At 44.1% G+C, this 27,024-nt stretch overlaps 1 protein-coding gene across 2 annotated transcripts in view; it reads right to left on the reverse strand.

Moving 5' to 3' along the window:
- Positions 1-27,024, reverse strand: part of AGBL4 (AGBL carboxypeptidase 4) — a 1,553,201-nt gene that overhangs the window by 14,893 nt on the left and 1,511,284 nt on the right. For both annotated transcript variants that reach the window (XM_053245332.1, XM_053245331.1), the window contains one exon: positions 6,302-6,398. In XM_053245332.1, coding sequence (XP_053101307.1) covers positions 6,302-6,398 — 97 coding nt within the window. The remainder of the gene's footprint in view (positions 1-6,301; positions 6,399-27,024) is intronic.

A 27,024-nucleotide genomic window follows, 5' to 3' on the forward strand; every position in this document is an offset into this window, starting at 1 on the left:
TGCATAGGGGGGAGCAGTTTATGTAAAATATCTGAATCCTACACCTCCAGTGCAATACACACACAATACAGTCTATCTATCTATCTATCTATCTATCTATCTATCTATCTATCTATCTATCATCTAATCAATACTGGGTTGCATTGCAGGGTTGCCTCAGCCACACACCCATTCTGCAATAAACATTGCAGGACTGCCCTAAGTAATTCTCTCTCTCAGCTCCCCCTCTGCAATGTGGAGATAACAACCCTTAACTACATGGCAGGGATGTCAGAGGCCACTCTCTTTCAGTCACAGTCCACAATATAGCAGGGGATGGGTTGGGATGAAGGCAGCGACCCTCTCATATTGGAACTCAGCTTCAGATTGTATAGTTAATGGAAGCTGCCATATAGTGAGGCTCTGCACACAATCTGTGTGTAGAGCCTGGGCGGGTTCTGCGGGAGAGTGGGCTTAGCCTGCTCTCCCCGCAGACAAGCAGCCGCTCATTGCTGGGAGCCGTATTGGCCACCCACACAACTACTGGCTCCTTCATGGAGCTGGTATGGGCTGCAGGGACTGGGAGCTGCCCAGCCCTTGGAAGTCCCAGGATGCCCCATGTGAGTGGAGGAGGGATCCTGGGGAGACCCCTGATACCAGGAGGCTCATTTTAGCCTCCCAGAGGGGGTTTCCTCATGAGTCGCTACAGCATGGAGCTGCGCTATGGCGACTCACGATTGGGAAAATGGGGTTAGCGGAGAACTTGCTCCACTAACCCCATTTAAGGGGAGGGCTTCTTTGGTGGGCTAGCTGCCAGAGAACTAGGGTTGTGCATCCCACCCCCCCGTTTTGTTTTTGGCCTGAATCTGAAACACCCCCATTTTGTTCTTTGTTCGAAATCAGCCAATCCGAAACACTCCAATTTTGTTCTTTGTTCAAAATTGAAAAATCTGAATCCAAAATGTTTTGGATTTTAAAAAATGGCTCCGGGGCAAAACTAGTGAGTGCGGGTGGTAGTGCCCAATGGGTGGAAGCTACCACCCACATTTCAGAGGAATTGGGCAAAGGGCTGATTTTTGGTGAATTTTTGAAGTTTAAGATTTTTCCCATAGGGAAGAATGGTTTCAGCAAAAGTATAGCTTCACGTCGGGGGGGGGGGAGGGGTGGCCCAGAGCAGAGTAGAGTGGGTAGAGCACTCAGAGCAGAGTAGAGCACATAGGGTTGTGCTCTACTCTGCTCTGCTCTATGTGCTCTACTCTGCTCTGGGTAGAGCACACCCAGAGCAGAGTAGAGCACATAGGGTTCCAACCACCCCCATGGGTTGCTAACCCATGGGGTACTGGGTTCTGTTGTTTCTGAGATGTTTTAAGTATAGATTCTCTGGTAGCATATGAGAGTAGATTCATGGTTTGTCGTTGAAAATTTCATATGCTACCAGAGAATCTACATTCAGAACACAGTCCGCAGGCTGGAAGGGCCGGAAATTCAAACAGATGTCAAAACTCAAATGGAGACTGAAGGAGAAAGACTTTTCGCGATTGCAAAATGGAGTTCCAAAACAGCCGAAACAACAAAACATTTTGTATCCGAAACAGGGACATTTTGTTCCGGCTACAAAATGTTCTGTTTTGAGCGTTGGGTGTTTTGTTTCAGCTACAAAACAGCCGAAATGGCTTGTTTTGGGCACAAAACGTTTTGTATCCGAAACGAAATGCACACCCCTACAGAGAACCACTGAGTTCACCTGCAAGCCCAGTGGTTCTCATGATTGTCTATCTATCTCAGTATTATCTTCACAGACTGGCAGCGGCTTCTCCAAGGTTCAGGCAGGAATCTCTCTCAGCCCTGTCTTGGGAGAAGCCAGGGAGGGAACTTGAAAACTTCTGCTCTTTCCAGAGCAGCTCCATCCTCTGAGGGAATATCTTACAATGCTCACATTTTTAGTCTCCCATTCATATGCAATCAGGGTGGACCCTGCTTAGCTAAGGGGATATGTCATGCTTGCTACCACAAGATCAGCTCTCCTCTGCCAAGACTCTGCTCTGGAAACATTTAGAACAGCAATAAAAAAGAGTGCCACTGACCATGCACAAAGTACTTATAAAGTACTTACTTCATTCAGAAATTACTTCATATACTGAGAAACCATGAATGTGTGCATACAAGCGCACATGCATGCATGTACACACACACACACACACACACACACACACACACACACACACACACATCTGGGTTAACAGCAAGGCTTCTAAATTGGGGGAGGGCATTGTAAACCAACAGATCCATGCCCCAACACATTTTCATTTTTTAAACAAATTAGGTACTGCTCCCTTCCACAAAGAGAGGATGGAAGTCTGGATGGTGCTCGTCCTTTGCTTCTTGCTCTTGGGCTGCTGTGGCAAGATTAGAGCCTCAAGCTGTACACTTGTTTAAGAAGGAGGAGAGGTAGCCTATGAGAAGACGGTTTTCATCCTGCTTTTTTCTAAAGGGAGGAGGAGCTGATCAATAAGAAGCCTGCTCTCCTCCTCTGCTGATCGAAATATAAATAATTCTAGAACTATAGAGGTAGAAAGGGGCAATTGTTTCTCAAAATCAGTGATATCATACAGATACTTTTCAATAGATGCCAGGAGAATTTCATAAAAATGTACACAACCCTTTCACTGGAGCACTCAGTGTGCTTCTAAGGATGGGCTTCAAACTTTAGCAGGTTTTAGCATCTGAAGAAAGCCACCCCACCCCTGTTACTGTGCAAACAAACAAACAAAAAACCCAAACCCCTTTCCTTGATTTTGCACTGGTATTATTTCAACCATGAGCAAAAAGGACAAAATGGAGACACTCAACAATATACCTTCTTCTCTCCCTTACACAAATGAGTTCTTAAAATATCTGTGGCATCTTATGGAGCTGAAATGCAAATCATGAACCTGAGTCACTTCCTCATCATCAGAAATTGAAGAATGTGTGTTTTATGAAAATATTCGGAGTCTGTGATGACATTTAATTAAATTGGATTTACTAAATGGTTCAGAAAGTCTGTGTTCCAATTAACTGGAGCATTTCACAGGCAAGCTATTTCTGTGCTTGCCATGGTGACCTAACAGCACAGTCATGGTGTTCTGGCTCAGAGATTTGCTAAGCACAAGCCATTCTATAAGCGTGTCAGAAGGTAAAATAGAAAGAGGGCTCTACTCTGATCTTCCTGATTCTGGTGTAAGAAATAAAGCTGATACAATCACTGAATGACTCCATAGTCAGATCTATTTACAATCTGAACAAGACTTCCAAGGTATTTCCTGAATATCTGCCTGTATATATGGATGGAATCTTTGAGCCATATGTACTACACATTTAAAAGTCAGTTAAAAAAAATAAAACATGGCTGAGAAAAGTGCCTTTTGTTTTGCCCAAAGTCAGCTACATCACAAAGCTTCTGTGATCTTCTTGGGCTGAGATGCAGTAAGAGGTGCAAAGAGTCATAACTAGATCCTGTGAAAAGGAAGATTGCAGTGCTGTGAGTGACCCCCCCCCAAAAAAAAAGTGGGGAGGAGGTTGATGAGGAGCAGAAAAGGTGAGAAAGATAATAATCAACTTGGTGACTGTATTTATATCCAGAATATCCAAAGGGCCCAGCTTGAATTGTCAGCCTTTGAGGGCATTCCCATTTGGATAAGAACACAAGATCAGCCCTGCTGGATCAGGCCCAAGGCCCATCTAGTCCAGCATCCTGTCTCACACAGTGGCCCACCAGATGCCGCTGGAAGCCTACAGGCAGGAGTTGAGGACATGCCCTCTCTCCTGCTGTTACTCCCCCGCAACTGGTACTCAGAGGCATCCTGCCTTTGAGGCTGGAGTTGGCCTATAGCCCTCCGAATAGTAGCATTTGATAGACCTCTCCTCCATGAAGTTATCCAAACCCCTCTTAAAGCCATCCAGGTTGTTGGCTGTCACTACATCTAGGGGCAGAGATTTTCACAAGTTGATAATGCATTGTGTGAAAAAGTACTTCCGCACAAAATACAGCAAACAATCCATAGCTCCCTAATCAGTTTGGTGGTGCTATTTCAGTAATGCACTGTCCACACTTTTGCTGGTCCACATGGCTAACATTGACCAGAAGACAGAAGAACAGATTGTGTAGTGCTCAGTTGCATTCCTTCACTGAGGAGCAGCAGCAAAGATATCTGGGGAAACAGTACCAGCCTATTAATGTGGAACTTCACATGCTCCCTACAAGAACTTGAAATACAGAAACTTTAGTGCTAAATGGATTTTCTCTAAGATCAATATCTAGTTCACAGAGAATCATGAGTTTGTGTTTAGCAGCCTTCATGTTTTTGTTTTTCTTTTGTGCACTGTTGCTCAAGTACCTTGAAGAGAGAAATAATTTCCGGTCTCTTGTGGCCAGTCAGAAATTCATAGACCTCCTCCATCCATAAAATGCCTAGTGCTCCCCAGGAAGGTATTTATTTCCTTAGTGCATATATGATGTCATAATTTTTACCCTGAGCTATATCATGTAAGCACATACATTCATCACAGAAAGTATAAAACTTTGGTAGTGAGGGCAGTGCTGATGCTTAGCCAGCATTTCCCTCATTGCTGAGCCTGTCAGTCAGGCTGAGGAAGGGGTGGGTTGAGCCTAAAACACCTAGCCAACCAGTCACAAGGAGAAGAGGACGGATGGATGCTGCCTGGCACTCCTCTCCTCCCCCTCCTGGTGGTGTATCAGGCAAGTGAGGCAGGAAGCTCCTGAGTACCATGTACCCCCTATAAGGCTGCAAAGGAGCCCTAGGGTTCAGATGCCCTTGGCTGGAAATCCCTGCTTTAGCTTAATAAACTGAAACAGGTATCTCCCTCTAAATAAGCTCCAAACCTCCTTCCCCCTTCCCTCTGGGTTTGGATGGACAGTCTGGCTTGCATCTATCTTTTTTCTCAAAAGAACTGCTTCAGGAACAGGAGGGGAACCAGTCTGGCTTCCAACAGCAGTATGCACCTGTGGAGGTGGTGTGTGAATTAGTGTATCTGGTTTTCTATGCATATATAGCCAGCCACTGAGATTTCAGCAATAGCAGTAGCACATTTTTGAGCAATACTCTGCAATACAACATAAATCTTACAGAATTATTAACATACTGGCTGACAACCAGATTAACAGTTTGTGTGCTGAAAAATGTGTTGTGCATGTCAGGGGAGGGGCATTATTTCCCCATTCTCCTCTTCCCTCTGTAGCTCACTGTAGTCTCCTGAAAATATGTCCCTGAATGTTGTGGGACCCTTAGGAACATATTTTCAGGAGGCACAGGGTGCTGTAGAAAGAAGGGGAGATGGGCAAAAATCACCCCTCCCCTGCTGCACACCCCAAACATTTTGGGGCCATGCAATGCTAGTCTGGATGTCAACCACTATTTTGTTGTTGTTGTTAATCAGAAAATATTGAAATATTTAAAGATACCTTCATGAAATGTAGGGAAAACATACCCAGCTTCAAACTACATAATTAGCCTTGATTATGCACATATTTAATACAGTTTTACCTATTCAAATCAATTTAAAATAAGGTAATTTATGTTCATACTTTTAACATTCCCTTTCCATGCAATTCTACAACCTCTTCCTTCAACTAGTTTACAGTTAACATGATAAGATTTTTAATCCATTCACCTCAAAGTGTTCTTTGGCATGATGCAAAGCCATCTGCAGAAATATCTCTTTTTGTTTGCAGATTTAATATCATGGGGAAACAGTATTAATAGTCTTTGCTTTCTGTTACTGAATCCTTTTGTCTCACCTTATGGTCAAACTCAGTAAACCATACAGCTGGTCATTTTCTGTGTTTTATTTCTCATGTTCTTTTTACATGATTTGACCATTCCTTTATTTTAATGGAATTCATTGCACCATTTTTGACTCCTCTTTTTGTGATTTTCATTAAAAAATAATGCTTCATTATTTTTTTCTAATCTCTTCCTAATCTTTTTGCAGTATCTTTTTCTTTCTATTTCTTTTATGTAAAGGCTACCAATTCTACTTCTTCACATACTTAATAATAATAATAATAATAATAATAATAATAATAATAATAATAATAATAACAACAACAACAACTTTATTTGTTAGCCACCACATGGTGAGGTGCACTTCCTGGTTCTGGAACACTATCAGGTTCTGGAGAATTCCATGCTAAACTAGAATGCCTGCACTAGGGACACGACTGAAACGTTGTCATATGAAACTGTAACCCAGTTTTTTAAAAGGAAATAAAAGAAGGAGAAGGAAAAAGAAGAAAGCAGTAAATGGTTTTTTAAAAACTCACCATGTGGTTGTTATTGGTGCCAAAGGTCTCTCTGAAATGGTGTTCAGTCTGTAGTAATCCAAAAAAGTCCTGGCCACATTTCTTCCGAGTTTCATATCTGCGAGTGCTTAATTAAGGTGAATTGTTTGAAAGTGTTTTTTAAAAAGCCAAGCCAAGTGTGAAGGCAAATCACTGAGATGTAATGTATCAGCAAAAACTGCACATTAATAGTTCAACAGAACTGAAATATTCAGTAATGTTTGTCAGCAGCTATACATGTGTCATCTAATATCTTTTTTATTCACATTGGTGTATAATATGTTGCTAAACTTCTAAAGCAGATTCTCACCTGATTTATCTCACAAACATCCATGTGGCAAACAGATAACTCCAAAGGAGACTTTCAACTCCAATAAGGACTCCTGTCCTGTAGGTCTTGATTATCAAGCTGCTTTACATAATGTACTGAAGAATATGCTGAATGGACATACCCAATATGCAAGACATCAAGAAGAATGCATTTGCCTTCAAGGCTTGAAATGTACAATTCTAGGGCTAGATCTGGTGTTAAAATATCTTATCTCCCAAGCTATAACCTGCAAATGAATTATGGACATGCAGAAGCTTGTTCGAATTGCAACAATATTCATTTTCTGATACAGGACCATGATGAGAATACACAGATACTTTTGGCTTATCAGATTTTTATAACAGACATTCCAGTGAAGCCATTTAAAAAAGACCATTAAAATGTTTATCTTCTGCTAGGTCTTTTGAGCTTTATTTTGCTGGTTTCATATTATCTCTCACTATGGTTGTAATATCAGTACTGTGAAACTGTTAATAGAGCTGATGTTTAATCATTTAAAGTAAATTATTTATTGGCCACTGTGTGGACCATGGTCAAAAAGCAACATATAGATGAAATAAATGAATAAATATGGCTGCATAGTGATTAAAACTGTCTACCAGTCAGAGAATACTTGTATATGCATTGCATATTGCACCTGAAAGACAAAACCTGCAAAATAGAGAAAACTAAGGGCAAACTTTATTAATCTTTCTACAAAATATACAGCGGATCAAGATTTTAACTAATTCATTTGAGTGCAGGCAACTCCTCCCCATGTGGGATGCAGCCTCCTAAAAAGAGCTGTTTTCCCACAGCTGGGTGAATCAACTGGGTTTGGAGGTTGCCAGCAAAATGGACTCATCTGACCTCTGGACTCATCTGACCTCTCACATCCTCCTTATCACACAGCATTCTGTTTGAGGGAGAGCTGGCCGAGTCACCACTCCCCAAGCTGCAAAGCTCTGAGTGGGTGAGCTGAGCAACTTCCCAAAGGGGTTCCATTCCCGACCACCCAGGCACAAAACCCTGAGCGGTTGTCCATGGAATGACCCTCACTATAATTGTGCCTCCAGCTGAACACCATTGAACCATACCTATCCAAAACTTGCACTCACCTATCCATGTGGCCAGGGCTAAACTATTTAAAGCACCACCACCAACCGAGGACCCAAAGAACTTGGTGGGAATGAGGAAGGGGGGGGGAATTTCACCACATGCCACTCAGGTAAAAAGTAGCTTTGCACCTACTTTCACAGGAACATTTTCTAGAAACAACAGAAAAGGTAGCACAATATTATTTCTCCAGCTCAAGTCTCTTTGAGATAAGAATGTTCCTACTACATTTGGCAGTACAACCAGCTCCCCTCCTGTGGAAATTGGACAGTTTTTGGCTGGGTTTCAGCCATTTTCGGCTAATTTGGGGGCATTTTCAGCCAAAAATGGCCAACCAAGAATGTAACCCCTGCAATCTCATAGGAATCAATGCTTCCTTATTCACGGTTTCCATATCTGTGGTACAGCCATGGAACGAAACCCTTGCGAATAAGGAGGTCCACCTGTACTGATTTATGCCAGCTCACAAGCTCCATGTCCATCAGCACTTGATAAAGAGCCATTTCAAAATGGAGGTCACTGGGTCACCATAATGTGCGGATGTCTTTACCATCAACTTCATCATAGACTTTATTGCTCTGTTTTGATATATAGTCCGTGGACTCTATTGTTCATATGGTCATTTCTACAGTGGATTCTATTGTTTGTAGTTGTAGATATCATTATTATATTTACATCCTATTTATTATATTGAATATACATTCCAATATACATAGTTAATATACATAGTTAATTTCTATCATATTGGGGTCATATTTTTTCTTATTTGCTAGTTTCATGGGGGACATTTTGTGGTGCCTGGAATGTTGAAACATTTCCATCGAAATGGGGGTTGTTCTGCTCTGAGCTTGAAAGAGACCCTTTAGTTAAAAGGTGTTCTGTTTCTAGCTTGAAATACTCAAAGCAGCCCATTTCAAGGGCTGTTTCACTGTCAGAGTGTTCTGTACATCCCTATATTTTAACCTTGCAAAAATCTTGTGAGAAAGGATTGCCAACTCCAGCATGCTTCATGGCTGATCATGCTTCATCATTTCACGTAAACCTACATTTCACACTAAAATTCCACTAGATCATACAGGCTCATTGGATGTGGGCACACATTAAGGCTGCATTCAGACATCATAGGAACTGGCTTAGAACTGCAGATTGCAATTAACATTCTAAACTGGGGATCGTGTCGCAGACAATCCCCCATTCCAATTTTGGGAAACTCCAGAGGCAGGTTAGAGTTCTCCCTCCCACTTTCTAGTCCTCTGAGCTTGGTTCCACCCACTTGTACAGACATGTGGGTGCCAGGCTGTGGGCATGGCTTCACAGTTCCAGGAAATCACTCACAAGGGGAGGGTTTCTATAGGTCCAGTGAGTCCACCACAAATCTACCACCGTCATTGCTGCAAGGATCACAGACTTCAAGGAACACAGACCTGGTAGTGCTGCTGGCCCTTTAATGATAAGAGCAGCAGGGCCTGGTGTGTGGCAGGCAGAGGAAGTAGGAAATGTGCAGGAAGGGGCATGGCATTCAGTTAAGAAACACACCATGGAGTGTGGGATAAGCCCTAAATTGTGATCTCTGTTGGTGCTGCTCCAAGCTGGCCTTTCACCGGTCACATAACCTGTAACCACAGTTATAGAAGTGGATGCATGCAGACAACATGGCAGCCCCTTCTAAAAGAGAAGATGAAACTGAAACTTTAGAGCGGTGAAAGTGAGGAGTAATCCCAGCTCCAAATTCCAGTTTGGTGAGTAAACTGAACCCTGTGGTTTGGTTGTGAGGCCGTGGTTGCATACATTCAGACATCGCACAAAACTTGAGTTACAGGTTTGCTGTTAACCTGTAACTCTGGTTTTGTGCTATGTCTGAATGCAACCTAAGAGCTAGTTATTTGGAAGGGTAATAACATCATATATTTAAAAATCACCTTAAGTGGAGTACACAGAAATTTATTTCCTACCATCTACTGAGGCTGACACATGTGTGCAAAACTAGGCTAAGGGATCCCAGACCAGTTTTGCACGTGCGTGTGAACTGCCAGGATCAGGCCAATCCTGGCAGCACTATGGTGGCAAACCCGCCTAAGTAGCCACCCTTAAAAATGAGATTAAAGGAGTGAGCGCTCCCTTAACCTAGTTTTTCTGATCATCTGCCATGACTGCCAGATTGTGGGGAGACTGGGGACGGGGAGGGGGAATCCCCATGATCCACCACACACTCAGATGGCACATCATGGTATTTCTGCCTGGACGCGGGGAATCGTCTGGGCACGCAGGGAGTGCACCCAGGAACGCCAGATGGATCATCTGCGGGAAGGTAGGTTTAGCTCACCTTCCACACAGCCTGCTCTGGAGCCCTTCTCACTGCTCGTGAGAAGAGCCTCCTATTTACTAAACACGGACAAACTCTGGTGATTTTCTGTGCACTTCGATTTTGTGCATAAACTCATTAAATTATTAGCTTTTTGTCAGTTTCAGGAATTAATCTATATTTGTGTCTTATATGAAAGCTGATAAATAATTATCCAATGTACTTTGCATTAGTGGAAATTTCCAGAAGTATAACATTTCAGGGTTTCCAGACATCTTATATAAAGATGCCATTTCCTAAACGAAGCTTGCATTATTATCCGCCTACTTGCATTAGGGATATCAAAACAAATGAGTTTGAGATGCAAGGTTCACACTCCATGGGAAAATCTCTGTTCATTATTATTTTTTAAATAGAGAAAATGACTAATGTGAAATTATCTAAAGTCTTACTCTGTGTCTGAAAGCTGGAAGTATTATACGCAGAAACTAATCTAAGTGGTTTGTAAATGAGCTAAAGTCTAATTGCAGAAATGACCCTGAAGCCTACGCAGGATTACAGTTCAATTGGTGGGGGAGATGTAGCATTAAAAGAAAAAAAGAAAAATTATGCTAGATCAACTTCTGTTGGCAAGAATGTACAATGTTCGATCCTTCAGATTCAGAAATTCAACCCTTCAATTAGGCCTAGTGCTTATATACAGTGGATGACGTGGTAAAACTGTGCCTGGGCTTTACAGTTTTGGACGGCAGGTGGGGACTTAGAGGATGCCCTCTCCCTGTAACATAGGTCAGGTTCTCAGAACTGTTTGGATGTGAGCTAGTTACCAGCTAAGGTCAGGAGCGAAGTGGCGCACCCAAGCAGAAGCTCTACTGGCAGCCTGAGTTTGGCCACCCACACGACTGTAGGTTTCAGCTCAGAAGTAGCTCTCCATGCTATCCGTGGGCCTTGCTGCCTTGATCTCCAAGGACCCAGATGATATCCTAGCACCCTTTGCCCTGCCCTCACCTTCACCACCTCACCTGCCGCCCTCCCATTGGCTCTGAGGGAAGAGCCAATGAGGGAAGTAGCCGCACCTCCAATGGGCAAAATCAGCTGGTTTTGTCAACCCTCAGAGCTCTTTGGAAATGCTTGGCTTGCCCAAGGGGGTGGGGAAGCCTTGAAGCAAGCGGCAGTCACATTCACTCTTTTCTACCACTCTCCACTAAGCCAGGTCAATACCCAACTAACTTGCTCATCACCCCAGCATGGAGGGGACTGTGGCAGGCAACCAGGAAAGGTTGTATAGTAGTAGACAGACAAGCACAAAAGACCATCAGCCAGCCCTGTCTGAATCCTGCAAATGCAGGTACTACAGGTAACCTGGGGCAGCATAGTCCCTGGTGTCTGCTGCTATACCAAGGGGCACTGACAGCAGACCCGATGGGGAGGGGCACAAGAGGGTAGGAGAGGGAGGGGCAGTTCCCCACAGCCAGCTGCTATGACATAGGCAGCTGGCAAGAGGAAAAGGGAGGCAGCTTTTCTGGGGAACCATTACTCTCCAGATGGGTTCAAAGGGTGGTGTATGCCCACCATCAAATTGGTGCTCTCCTTATGACACAGCATTCTGTGTTGAGGGAGGGTTGGCTGAGTCAGTACTTCCTGAGGTGCAAAGCTCTGAGTAGGTGAGCAGAGCATCCAAAATCCCAAAGGGGTTCCATTTCCCAATCACGCCAGGCCACAAAACCCATTAATTTAGTTTCTCTTTCATTTCTCCAGTAAAATAACTTACAACCCCTTGATTGGTGCGATGTCCACTGTCTGAATTCAATGAGTTCAGTTTTTGGAAGGAGGTTTTGGCCTCCAGTTTGACTCCCCTGGTGAAAAATAGAACAAAAGGGTTGAGGGCAAACCATTTGGACCATGAGCATCCTTGGAGGAGAGGGGGCCCAGAAGCCACTTGTCAAACACATCTGAGCCCAACTCTCCTTGGTGGCAGGTCATACAAGCACACACATATCCCCCATGTCCCCTCCCTTTGGGATGTGCACAGAATCCTGGTGGGGAGGCTCAAGGGCAGTGGGGGTGCTGCTTTAAGAGTGGGAGAGGGTGCAATTACCCCTCCCGCTGCTTTCCCCCCACCGGCGTCCTTTTTAAAAAAGTTCATCAGGGCGGCAACATACCTCCCTGTCGCCGTTGCCCCTGTATTCAGGATATGACTGGAAGTCTCTGACATGACTGTGCATGCCGGCGTGGGCCCATGTGCTGAAGACTTCCAGTCATATCTGGGAAATGGGGGAAATGGGGCAGCAGGGAGGTATGCTGCCGCCCCAATGAGCTTTTTAAAAAAAGGACGCTGGCAGTGGGGGGGGGGAGCAGTGGGGGGGGGTAAATGTACCCTCCCCCGCTCTTAAAGCTGGACATGCATGCTGGCATCTGTCAGTGGAGTGTGTGGCTACTGTCCATGCATTGCATGTTTTGACATGCTGTGCTATAACTTGCAAAGGAGGGAGTGTGGGTGGTGCAGCAGGTGTAGGTGACTGATTCAGGTGTGTGTTGTGTGTGCTGTTGCCAGGCAGAGTGAAGAAGAAGGTTTTCGAGTTGGAGGTCCATGGAGTGTGGTTGGGAGGCTAGTGCATCAGTTGCTAGTGGTTGCTGTAGGCACAGGTGTCTGTGGTGTTCATGCAGGTGAGGGCAGTATGGAAGTGAGTGAGATTGATGAGGGGCATGGGTTCTCACTGTTGAGAGTTGTTAATGTTTACCCCCAGTAGGTAAAACAGCAGAGCACTAAGGAATGAGTGCACACTCCAGTTACAGAGCTGGTAGCCAAGGATGGTTTAGTTGTTGCAGCTATTTAGAGAAAACACGTGGAGTTCCTTGTAGAACTAAATACTAAGTATTTACTGATTAAGTACACTTGGATAGGAAAGACCTAAACTTAATCTAAAGGACTACATAATAAATAGGTAAGGAGGGAGAGAGATGTTTCCATCTTCTCTCTAGGAGGAAAGGAAGGATTGTGACTCAGCACAGGAAGTGCTGCAGAGTCAGATGAGGGATCATAGAATAGAGACAGGTTGAAGAGTTAAGGAGACCCTCACTCACTATCTCGACTCCCAGTGCCCCTAGTGGTCATTAGGATAGTTGGTGCAAAAGGTTGATGCACTGGAACGCCATCTCCAACACTCACAATCCATGGATGTGAGCTGGAAAGTCCTGTCCTCTTCTAGTCAAGATCAGATAATGGATTACAAATGTTAGTTTGTGTCCAATGAACAATCTAAGTTTCCTGCATTAGAGTGGCCTGCAGCTTAGCAGTTTTCAGGAGTCTGATGCCTAGCTCTAACAAATGAAGTGGTAATGATGAGGTGGCGGTAAACCTATGCCTGGATTATACTACTTCAGACTGCAGGTGGGGACTTGTATTTGCATTAAAAATCCTGCACATAGAATACTAAACAACAACAAAAACAGTACTCTTGAGAGGAACAATACTGAATCCCAAGCTACTATAGTCTGGGATCCCAGGCAATCATGTTTCTTCAGACCTGTGGCACTTGATGCAATCATGCATTGAGCCAGCCCACCAATGAGGAGTTTACTTCAGGCAGTGTCCATTTCCCTTCCCTGGTTCTTAAACACCCAGGTGGCCTCAGTAACAGGAAGAGGGAGGGTTACCCAGATAACCCTTCCTCCTCTACTACTTCCCTGTGGGGCTTCAACATACTAGCTAGTTTCTGTGAGCCTGAGCCCCAGTCACCTGCTCTGCCTCTACTCTCTTCTTATGCAGGTACCCTGTCATCTCCCTGAAATATAAGCCAGCATTCTTTGCCAGCAGTCTGGCAAGAGTTGGGGTTTGCATGCTAGTTCATCACCTGGGCAACAGATCCTTCCAGTCTGTGGCCACAGGAGTATTGGTGCTTCCCTGGGGTCCACTGGTAAGCCTGGCACAAAGTTTGTGGCACCTTGCTTTTCCTCCCTTCAGTCTTTGCCCCCAATACTGGTGGAAGCAAAAGCAGTAGGAGGTGCTTCACATCCACCTCCACTTCACTGGGCCTCACTAGGGTGTGCCAGGACAACCCAACAGCAATGGCAGTAGTGGCTGCTCCTGTTACTATCACTGCATGATCTTCTGCTGAGCTGCATCATTCATTTCCTGCTTTCCTTTGGACTTGGCTTTTCATGCTCATCTATCTTCAGTTAAGATATAGCCTCTATATTTTATTTTCATACAGCAAAGGTGCATTTTCATACAGCAAAGGTTCAAATTCCTCTTTCAATACTGAGCTAGAATTTGCTTCAGTTTCTCATGATGTTCTTATCTGGGTTTCTTCCACACCAGGATATCATCTATTTAACATGTGAGGCTCTCATCATGGCCCTCAAATGTTTCTGGATAGCCCTTGGTCCACTTCTGGACATACAAAATGTTTTATTGGATGTATATAATCTGGGGGTTTTGTCACCAAGTTTTATTTTCCAAAATCCACAGTGGGCATCCATCCAGGACTGCCAGTAAATAGTTCTGCTACTGCTAGTTTATCCATGTGTTCCTATATAGTAGAGCATCTATTTATCTTCTTTCTCCAAAATCCACAACTGGCAGCACGGACTGTAAATAGTTCTACTCTTGCTAATTCACTCCTGGGTTCCTCTATAGTAGAGCATTGATTTGTTGTCCTACTGCCTCCCTCCCTCTCTGCAGCAACTTCCTCTTCCCAGCATCTGTCCACTGCATACATACTCCAGGATTAATTCAATCTCTCTCAGTAAACTGGACGGCTTGATGCCACACACTATGCAATCTTTGATTATGATTTACACACACACCCAGATTCATAAGTTTGTGCTAACAGCTTTAAATCTTCACTATGAATTCTGGAGAAGAACTTGTGCCTTCCACAAGTAATATTTCTTTTGGATGCACTATAGGCTTCATCAGAACTTGAATTATCCTTATCGTATTGTCATCAAATGGAAAAGTATTAAATACCTCTCTTGCTTCTTCATCTGCCACATGAAGAAATAGTGTTGACTGAAGTCTCTTATCTTTCTTATCTGCTCCACTTGCAATACAGTACAACTCAAATCCTTTTTTCTAGCTTCCTCAGTTCTCTGCAGTATTTCCTTCAGAAAGCAACATTCCTGGGGACTTTAGCTAGTCCATTGTTTTGCTTCAACGTTTCATTTTCCCTTCTGACACCATGTAATGTTTGCTGCTGCAAATTGTACAAAACGTTGCCACAGGAGACTGAAATGTGGAACAAAAATACTTTACTTAACACTTAAAATGAAGTGTTTTATAGCTTCTTAAAGACTTACACACAGAGAGAAAATGTAAACAGTGTGGTCAAATGGGTCATGGAATGCTCATAAAATGCAAATCCTCTCTAATAAAACGCTTGGTGTCCGTCTGTGGACGGACACCAAGCGTGTGTTCGTGCCTGCCTGGCCTGTTCTGGGCATGCGCGGAGCGCATGCCCAGAACAGAGCAATGGAGGCACGACCGCCAGCACCGGCGGACATCTTGGGCGGCCAGAAACGGCCGTCCAGAAGAAGCCGGTTGTGGGCGGAGGGGAGCACTAAGCTGGGTGAAGAGGCGGCAGGGGAGATTATCTAAGCTGGGTGAAGAGGCGGCAGGGGAGATTGGCTGAGGCCGCCTCACCAGATACCGGGACAGGGAGGCAGAGGGTGGTGGCGGTGGTTCCAGGGAGGACGGCGGCGGCTCCTGCGGCCGCGGGGAGGGCAGAAGCGGCTGCCGCCAACTCAGGGAGGGCAGAGGCGGCAGCGGCGGGACCGGCCCTGCCGCCGAAAGCGACAGAGGCGGCGGCGGTGGGATCAGAACGAAAGCGGCCCAAGACAACAACGAGACGGCCAGAGGTGGATGCCCCGAATACGCTGGGAGCAATGGCGGCGGGGGGGAAATTAAAAAGGAGGATGGGAAAACCGGCCAAAACAAAAAGGAGAACGGGGAAGCCGGGCGAGAAGGCGGCGAGGCCGCCAACGAGGTCTGCCGCACCAAACAAAACAATAGTGCCCGCTCACCCGTCCTCCAAGGTGCCGAAATTCACCTTTCCCACTCCCGCCCCAAATTAATAACTGCACCGCCCCCGCCTATCGCCCACCCACCCAACCAGCTGCCCAAACCTAACTTCCCCACTGCACCCCGCGGCAATCGGCCAAAAAAAACCCCACCAAAAAACACACCTCCAAGAAGAAGTGAGGAGCTTACAGAAAAAGCTCCTCTCTGTGGTAAGCCTCTGCCCAGACTGCCGGTATGGAAGCGAAGGAGCCTATTGTGTCATTTGCATCCATTGTAACAGTCTGGGAAGCAGCAGAGCATAGAGAGGAGCTCTTTTCGCGAACTCCGCACTTCACAGCTGATAAAACGGACCAAAACCAAACCAAACAAAACAAAACAAAAAAACCAGGGGCAAAAAGGAGAGAAAACAGGGACAAGGGAGGGGGGGGGGAAGGTGCAGGAAAAAAAAGACCAAGAGACAGTGAGCAAAAACCAGAGAGAGAGAGAGAGAGAAAGAGAGAAGGAGAAAAAAAACAAAAACCCAAGGGACACAAAAACACACACAAAAAAAATACAAAAAAGGGGGGGAGGGAAGGCTAGCGCCCGTTATTATAACGGGCTTAAAAATACTAGTGTCTATAATAATTCTATGCAGGGACATAGCCACCTTTGAGCAGTGGGGTGGGGGACAAATGTCCTCTGGCTGCCAGTATCCAGAGGTCGACTGGGCAGCCCCTTGCTCCCCCAGGTTGGGAATTCTTGCAGCCCTGCAGCTGCTGTGCCATACCTAACCTGTTAATATTCTGACCCAACACACAGGTCCCTTGTGCCTCTTCGCTTTGCTTCACTCAGGCACTCGCCATCTGGGTGCTTCCTTTCTCTCCTTCTCTCTGATCAAGGGAGAAAAAAGAAGCACCCAGCCTACAAGTGGTGCCAGAGGCAGGTGGGTGGCACACCCATACCCTGATGCTGACCATGTCCCCAGAGGTCAGCACACTGACACAATTCTGATGCTAGTACAAGGAGTGTGGGAACACTGACTATCAGCATCCCCCAGCTGGCGACCACTTTGCTCAAGTGCTCACTGGCTCCAAGCAAGGGAGAAAAAGGAACGACCCTCCTGGCAAATGAAGCACTTGCTGGCTGGGAGAATACAACGGATGGTCTCTCTGTGTCTCAGTTCCAGCCACATGCCAGGCATCAGGCATATGCCACTGGAAGGGTCCTGAGATAAGAAGCAGGTGGCTCCAAGGGGAAGAGGGAGTCCCCAGAAACTGGGCAGAGATATCACCCATGAGAATTATCTTTTTGTTCTATATAGATAGCAGAAGTCACTACTGGTAGATGATAACATGTGTTACATTGAAGGTTAAGAAGGTGAATGAACTTCTGATGATATAACTGATGTTATTAGGTCCTGTAGTAAAGTTGCCTGAGTGGACATGGGGGCAGAGTTGGAACATGGGTTTCAGAGTCTGGGTAGGTTGCAAAGTCTAGGTAAGTTGCAGAGTCTGGTCCTTGTGTTTCTCTGTTATGTGGTTTGTTGTTGATGGTTAATAGGTGGTTTAAGTTGGAGGCAAAGCACAGACAGGCCTACCACCCTAGGCCTGTGAAAGAAATGTCATTGTCCAGTCAGTATTTGAGAGCTACTGTTTACAGCCAGTTGTGTCCTGTCATTTTCTCTTCGGGGTCTCTCTTGTAGTAGTTTGTTCCTGGGTACTGGCCTGGCCTTGTCAATCTGTTTCACTTTATTGTTTGTGTATTGTAGTTTTAGGAATACCTGTTATAAATCCTTCAGGTGTGAGTTTCTGTCCAAAAAGCTGAAACAAATGGATTGTGTGATGTGTCCTCAGTGGAAACTGGAAGAAGCATGTTGGTGAACATCATCCCATCCCCTATGGCTTCTGCCTCTACCTCAAACCCTCCCTCTCCTAAGTACTTCAGTCAGTAAGAGGAGGGCATTAATGAACATGTTTGGCAGGAGTCTCACAAACTTCATTGGAAGGGCTTTAAATTGAACCCGATGGAGAAGGGAGATCAAAGCCCAGCACCAAGTATAAGTAGTTGCTCTAGTAAGAACTAATCTGCCTACTTTCCTTTCCCTACAACTGGACTAAATGTGGTTCAGATTGAGGTCCACAAGTTAGATCTCTTGTGCCTCAAATGTTCACGTGTTCACCATCTTGGATTGGGGAGGATGACATCATTACAAATTACACCACTGAGGTATCCTTGTGTGTCACTCACTACAACTGTACCAAATTTGGTTTAAATTGTTTAAACAGTCCACAAGTTAGTGCACTTGTGTCCCAATAGGTCACGTCCACCATTTTGGATCAGGGTGGATGACATCATCGCAATCTACACCATTGGGGCATCCCTGTGTGTCCCTATAGCTTTAGCAAATTTGGTTCAAACCGATTAGTTGGTTCACAGGTTAGTGCACTTGTGCCTCAAATGTTTATGTGGTTGCCATCTTGGACTGAGGAAGATGACATCATTACAAACTATGCCATTGAGGTGTCCCTGTGTTTTACTCACTACAACTGTACCAAAATTGGTTTGTGGTTTTTTTTGCATTTTAAAATTTTATTGATTTTAACAATACCTTAACAATCAAGTTACACTTAATTAAGTAAATATTGACTTCCCGCTTACCAGTCTGTGCGGTTCTTGTTAACTATACATATAAGCCATTGCTATAATAATACAAAACATATATACTCCATCTTACAATTCGATTTTACCCTACCCAACCTGTTGTAATTACTAAATTTCAAACCTTGCTGAAAGGTCCATGTTAGAAAAATAGTTCTTTAAGTAAAGCAAGAAAGGTTCCCAATCTTCTTTGAAACATTCCAAGTTTTCATCCCTTATAAGTGTTGTAAGTTTTGCCATCTCCGCATATTCCAAAATTTTTATCAACCAGTCTTCTTTTGAAGGCATTTTATTGTCTTTCCATTTCTGCGTGTATACTATTCTAGCCGCTGTGGTTGCATACATTAAAAAAGTTAAGTTTCTTCTAGAGAACTCTCCTTGAGTTATTCCCAGCGAGAAAGATTCTGGCCTCTTAGGAAATGACATTTAAAAAATTGTCAACTGTACCAAAATTGGTTTAAATTGGTTTGACAGCCTAAAAGTTAGTGCACTTGCGCCCCAATAGTTCACACATCTGCCATCTTGGATTGGGGTGGATGACATCATCACAAACTATGCCATTGAGGTTTCTCTGTGTGCCCCTACAGCTGCAGCAAATTTGGTTCAAATCGGTTAGACATTCCACAAGTTAGCCCACTTGCGCCTCAAAAGTTTACACATCCGCCATCTTGAATCGGGGTACATGACATCAACACAAACTACACCACTGAAGTCACTCACTACAACTGTACCTAATTTGGTTCAAATCAGTTAGACATTCCACAGCCCTCTTGTGTTCATGCATCCGCTGAATTCGGGTGGATGACCTCATCACAAACTACGCTGTTGAGGTGTCACTATGTATCCCTACAATTGCACCCAATTTGGTTCATATTGGTCTAGGCATTGCAAAGTTGATAGGGTGGACACACACACATACACACACACACACACACACACACACACACACACAAAATGCCGAGTGATCTCATAAGCCTACTGGAAAACAGGCTAAAAACAAGTACTTGGGACAAGAAAACATGTGCCAAAGGTGGAAGCAAAATGTGGGAGGTGGTGTTCAGAAATTTGCAAGTTACTACAGCAAGGAAACCTGAAGACAATTATACCCACTATCTGTGATGTCTATACATTAATGCACAAAATATAAGAAACAAACAGGAGGAACTTAAAATCCTAATGCAGGACGGCAAATATGAGCTGATAGATTTCAATGAAACTTGTGGAATAAGACTCATGACTGGAATATAGTACCTGAAATAGACCCAATAGAAAGTGAGGAGGAGTTGCATTATATGTAAAAAATGAATACACCTGCACAGAAATCCACAAATCTAAGCACAGGAGCCTAGTCAAAAGTGTCTGGATAAAAATAAAAGGAGAGAGAAATAAAAGTGCTACCATCATGGGAGTTTGCTATAGACCACCTGTCCAAGTGGAAGACATGCATGATTCTTTATTTAGATAGATTACCAAATTTTCAAAGAGGCAGGCATGCAGGACTTCCAATATCCTGACTCTGCTAAGAGTGCAAACTGCAGTAAATTTTTGACCTCCTTTGTTGACAATTTCATCTTTCAGGAGGTGGAAGAATGAACAAGAGGGTCAACTACCCTGGACATAATCTTACCAACAGGGAAGAATTGGTTGATGAAGTGGGGGAAACCTGGAAGAAAGTGGCCAAGCTATCTTAGATTTCATTATATCAAGGGGAAGGAAAACTGAGGTCTGCAATGCACCCTGGATTTCAGGAAAGCTCAGAGAAAAACTAGGAAGCCTAGAAATCCTAAAGGAAAAATGAATTGAAGAGGGATGGGAGATTCTGAAAAATGAGATAGTGAAGGCACAAAAGCAAACAATTCCCATAAGAAGCAAAAACGGGAGACATCAAGGAATTAGTATTGAAGCAAAAATGACACAGGAAAAGGAAGAAGGGGCATTTAACCTAGGAAGAGTACAAAAGAGTAGCCATCTATAAGGATGGTGTCACAAAAACTGAGACTCAAAATGAGATGAAGCTTGCAAGGGATGCCAAAAACAACAAGGAGGTTAATGGATAAGCCCAAGAGAAAATGCCTATTTTGCATTTGTCTTCTCCCACAAAGCAAATGTGGCCCAGACAGGGAAGAGATGCACAAATGATGAAAGGAGGGAAATAATATGCCTCAGTGTCGGTAAAGACATGGTAAAAGAACATCTAGCTCATTACTTCAAATGTGTATAAGTCTCCAGATCCAGATAAATGACATCTCCAGGTACTGAAGAAACTTGCAGATGTGATCTCAGAACCACTATCTAAAAATTTTAAGACCTCCTGGAGAATGGGTGGGGTGCCAGAAGACTGTAGACGAGCAAGTGTCCCTAAATGCAAAAAGGTGAAAAAGGAGGAGCTAAGAAACTACAGACCTGTCAGCTTGGCATTGGTACCTGGCAAGATCCTAGAAAAGATCACTAAGCACTTAGAAGACAATGAAGATATTCCCACGATCACTGGAAAGTGGACTAAGGGAGTTTAGCCCACTTTCCAGTGGTTGTGGGAACCACCGGGCTCCCAGGCAAGCCTGGTGCTCCCAAGGTGGCTAGCCCTCCTAAACCACCCTCCCCTTAAATGAGGTTAACGGAGCGAGTGCTTCGTTAAGCTCATTGTTTTTATTGTGTGTTACCGCAATGTGTGGCTACACATGAGTAGACGCTTGGCCGGGAAGCTGCAAGCAGCCTCCCAGGCTCGGGGGTCTCTCCAGGATGCCCCACGCACTTGCGCGGGGCATCCTGGGACTTCTGGGGGTGGCTGGAAGCCATGATGGAGCCAGCAGTCATGTGGGCGGCCGATCCAGCTACCCAGCTACAAGTGGCTGCTCAGCTGTGGGGAGAGTGGGCTATGCCCGCTTCACCCACAGAACCCCCTCAGGCACTTCACACGTGTCATGTAAAGTGCCTCAATCTGTTGTGCCTCAATTTCTGGAAGGCCTCCTGCCTGTCAGTCTTGGAGATGAGGATCATACATCATACTTTCCTCTGCTACTTAGTTTCCTTAGGGTAGCATGTACAGAGAGCGATTGCCCTTATTCCCCTGGAAAAGGCAGCATTTTAAGCTCATGGTGGAAAAATTCCCTGCAAAGTGATCAATTCCTTGAATATACCCATACCAGCTAATCAGATAAGGGTGATAAAAACTTGGTCTTTATTTAAATCCAAGTCAAATCCCCAAACCTCTGTATTATGCAAGAATCTTTTAATTTCTATAGTACCCTTTGCCATCATATTGAAGCACTTAGGGGAATCATCCATTGCCAGTTCTCGCTCAATGAGATTTGTTGCTCCTGTTTAGTGTCAGTCTGTTCACAGCCATTCCCTTCAAGAACTGCACACAGAGCCTTCTTCTGGCAATAAAAATCTCAATTTGGAAACCTGTTAACACTATGAGTCTTTAGGGAAGATACTAAGCATTGTAGCTTTAATAGCTCACTGATCATTTAATAATGTCAGCACTGCAGAGACCAGTGGCATTATGATCCACCCTTCAGCTTGTTTTGCTTTTTAAAATGAGGGGTCATTCTGCTTTCAAGATTGTGGGTTGACTATCAGTCCCCTGTTTTGCAAAGCAATGGCAATAACTGGAAATGAAACTCCTTTCAAACTCACAATCTCATTTTCATAAGATCTGTTGTGTCATTTCTATGCAAGAGTAAGTGAGGCTTCTGCGGTGATAAGGATTTGACAAGGGCAAAAGCAGTTAGCAGCTCTGTTCAATATTTGATTAGTCCTGTGAGGGTCTCTATCAGATGGATTGGATCTTAACTTTTATGTCTCTTCTAGAGGACAGCACCTCCATCAGCTTGAAATGCTATTGGCTGGGTTATTAGTTTATGGAACTCATCCAAGTTTATCCCCTAAGAGGATTAAGAACTATGACCTTCTAGGCTGGAGGTACCATTTGACAGAGCTACGTGCTTCTTTGTTTTATACAAGCAGTTAAATTATAAAAAAGAGGCGAGAGAAGCATGCAGAGAAAGATGGCAAATGCTAGACAGAAGAGAGCGCTAGTGAATATGCCAGCTTCTTTGGAAAGTCACTTTTTACCATTACGGAAATAAAGGTGTTTGTCACGAAGAGGAATTTTCTCTTTCACAACTATGATTAGTGGCAAAATAGGACCTCTCTGTATATATATGGAATGTTCATATATGAACATTTGTTCCCTGACCCCTGCGTGGGTGCAAGATGCATTGACTATGCTGAGTAACTGGAAAAGAAACCATCTTAAGGATTAAGAACAAGGTATTTTAAACTTGACAGACTTGAACCCCAGAAACTTTTTAATTATTTTTTTAACAAAATAATTACTACTATAGAATTTCTCATTTTTTAGGGCAAGTCCATGAAAATGGGGGCATAATGGTGGGAACTGACCAAAGTTGGTGGTGCTTTAGAGCAGGCTTCCCAAACCTGCGGCCCTCCGGATGTTGCCAAACTACAATTCCCATCACCCTCAGCTACAATTTATTGTGGCTGGGATGATGGGAATTGTAATTCAGCAACATCTGGAGGGCTATAGGTTGGGGAAGCCTGCTTGAGAGAAATGGTTGAAGATAAGCAATTCATGCATGATTAATAGCAATAGCAATAGCAATAGCACTTACATTTATATACCACTCTATAGCCAGAGCTCTCTAAGCGGTTTACAATGATTTTAGCATATTGCCCCCAACATTCTCATTTTACCGACCTCAGAAGGATGGAAGGCTGAGTCAACCTTGAGCCCCTGGTCAGGATTGAACTTGTAACCTTCTGGTTACAGGGCGGCAGTTTTACCACTGCGCCACCAGGGGCTCATCAGTGTAAAAATGGTTCTTTACAGTGTCATATGTGAATATGGATGTGATATATGATCATGTTGGGGTAGTAGATGTAAAAAGAATGTGAACCTGTGCTTCAGATCCATGTTTTTGGCACCATGGTGGTTCTAGGATCCAGACAGGGACTGCAGAGCAATAAAGCAATAAAGTACTCGCATGCAGATGCTCTGTACGGGTTCAGCTAGTATTATATAATACATGTAACACACCTGTGAAGTCAAATTAACCTGTGCTTTGGCCATATTATTGGCCAGGAAGTCTGAAATGTCTAACAAAGTGCAGTGCTCATTGACAACCATCTTATTAAAATATTGATAGTAAAGAGAAATAAGTAAGCTGCACTAAATGTGTATGCTTTGACTTCACGGGTGTGTTACATGTATTATATAATACTAGCTGAACCCGTACAGAGCATCTGCATGCGAGTACTTTATTGCTTTATTGCTCTGCAGTCCCTGTCTGGATCCTAGAACCACCATGGTGCCAAAAACATGGATCTGAAGCACAGGTTCACATTCTTTTTACATCAACTACCCCAACATGATCATATATCACATCCATATTCACATATGACACTGTAAAGAAGCATTTTTACACTGATTCTATCAACTCCACTATCGAATCTCAGTTTACACGTGCTCTTTATGAGGAAGCCCTGCCTCCTCCACCACTGGCTGTTGCTGCCGCTCCATCCTCATTGAGAGGAGAGCTGGCCTTATGGTAGCTTAGCTAAGCAGGGTCCGCCCTGGTTGCATATGAATGGGAGACTAGAAGTGTGAGCTCTGTAAGATATTCCCCTTAGGGGGTATAGCTGCTCCGGGAAGAGCATCTAGGTTCCAAGTTCGCTCCCTGGCATCTCCAAGATAGGGCTGAGAGAGATTCCTGTCTGAAACCTTGGAGAAGCCGCTGCCAGTCTATGTAGACAATACTGAGCTAGATAGACCAATGGTCTGACTCAGTACTGTATATGGCAGTTTCCTATGTTCCAAAGCTGAAAGCTTTCCTTCAGTTGAGACACTATCATTTAACCCACTGTCATAATAGTTTCACTAAATTAGCATTGTAGATTATTCTGTCCTTCCCTACTCCCACCACACCAGGCCCTCGTCCTGCCATCCAAACAGCTATATCTACTGAAAACTGGACTCTAGGGATGTGTGAACAGATACGATTCTGAACCTGTTTGACATCGAGCCAGTTCTGTCCAATGACTCAATATCAGACTGGAAACCCTCCCCACCCCCCAGTTTGGTTTGATATTAAACCAAAGCCCCCAGCCTGCTTGGGAAGTTCTAAATTTTTTTTAAAAAAAATTTTTTTTAAAGAAAATAACTCACCGCTGCTGCTCTGGGGGCTTCTCTGAGGCCACGCAGGGGAGTGTCTCCGGAGGTTCCCCTCCCACCATCAGCCTCTGTTACTGTCCAAGTCACCTGGTTTGGGCGGTCTTTGGCCCATTCCAGGCCTGCTCTCCATGGCAGTGGCCATTTGGGAGGCTGCCATGCATGCTCAGTGGGCCTCTGCATGGCCTGGTCGGGCCACACAGAATCCCATCGGGCATGCGCGGCAGCCTCCAAAATGGCCACAGCTACAGAGGGCAGGCCCAGAACAGGCCAAAGACTGCCCAATCTGGGTGATTTGGACAGTAATGGAGGCTGGCAGGGGGAGGGGAACCTCGGGAGACACCCTGTGGCCTCAGAAAAGCCTCCTAGAGTGACAGTGATGAGTCATTTTTCTTTTTTAAAAATTAAAAACAAAACAGCAAACCCCCCCCCCCCGAACATGGGGGAACATAGGGGAACCGAAACAAAGTGGAACATAAAGACATGTACTCTTCACCTGCAGTACAAAGCAGTACAGTCCATAAAGAGCGGTAACGTGATGTTTGTTAAAGTGAAGATGCAAAGCTGAGTTACAGAAAAAAGCACATTGTACAATCATCCTGAAACAGTATCACTTTGGAATGCAGGTTTCATACTGCATATGTGAATACTTCCAACATATTTGCACATAGAAAATTCACAGAAAATGTCACAGAAAAGAGTTCTAACCAATGGGGGTTTGGGAAATGGTTAAACATTTGTTAAAAATCATTTGCTTGCCCATTTCTTTTGTGGGTTGGGTGGTAGGTAGCACCTATCATGCCCTAGAACACAACCCATGTTGGTGTCCACAGGAGCTACCCATGGGGGACAATGGGGTGTTTTGAGATTCCTCATTGTTCCCTATGGCTGAAGCACTGGAACCGTTTCAAGTTTGTTTCGTCAAAACAGCATGCTTGACTACTGTTTTCAACAAAACATTTTGGCCATTTGCGTTTCATTCTGAGCTTCAAACAGAATGCAAAATCAGATTAATGCACATCCCTAGCTACCAGTTTGAGTGTGAACTTAGCTACCAGTTTCTTGAGAGAAACCCCAAGAAATCCTGGCTTCATTAAATCTCCTCTGCAACCTTAAAACAATCCCTGGCAATCTGAGGCAATGCTCAGATGTACTGTCTGCTGTAAGAAAGTTGTAGATTGCACCACAACAAAATGTGAATAATTACTTTAGCAAATGGCTATTGACAAAGAACTGAAATGTAGCATCAGATTCACTCCAAAAATATTAGGAAATCTAATGTTTAAGGGTCTGGACTGAATTAAGACAGTTTCCATAGAGTTTTGGATCATGTCTTCATAGAATCACAAAATAGAAGGGATTCCATATCATATCCAGTTCAACCCCTTGCTAAACCAGGATTCCTGAATGTATAGAATAACTAAATAGCTAATAAATGGTCATGCATTCTCTCGGAAACATCCAGCAAAGGTTGTTGTGCAGTTTCCCTGGGACAATTTGCTCTATAGCCCAACTCTTCCTATGTCTCATGCATTTTCTTCAATAGTAACATAAGAGGAACTGAAGTGGAATGGAAGCCAATTTGCTTGCAAAAAACCAGCAAGCTCTATTATGAGCTTGCAGTTTCCCCTGGGAAACAAGATGACAGTCTCTGATGCTGTACCTTAAAAAAAATAAAAAAAATTGCAGTCCCTAAGTAATAGTCACGCTCCAATGTGTTTAGTATTTTGGCTGAGCTCAGTGCAAACTGTAGTGATTTAAAGCCTAGAGATCAAGTAGGATACAACACAGATTCAGAATTATTTATTTCTTTATTGCAGAAAGCCTCGCTACAGATTATTTACTGCATATGGGGTTGCTTAGAATGGGGGTGCATAGATTGATTGAAATTTTTCAATTAAAACAAGCAGTCTTTTAAAAAGATTTAAGGTTTTATCAGGGAGGAGGAAATAATTCAAGAGGTTGAGGCTCTGGTAATTCTCTGGCTGTAGATATGGGGGAAGGGGAGGGGGCATAAGAAAACTTTAAGGCTATTCACATGAGCAGAGCAGTGCAGATTGTGTGGGCACACAATGTTGCTCCGAAGAGGAGCTCCTTCCTCGTCTGGAGGGAAGGTAGCTGCCCA

Source organism: Hemicordylus capensis, chromosome 4 (assembly GCF_027244095.1).
Source record: "Hemicordylus capensis ecotype Gifberg chromosome 4, rHemCap1.1.pri, whole genome shotgun sequence".
Taxonomy (NCBI): Eukaryota; Metazoa; Chordata; class Lepidosauria; order Squamata; family Cordylidae; genus Hemicordylus; species Hemicordylus capensis.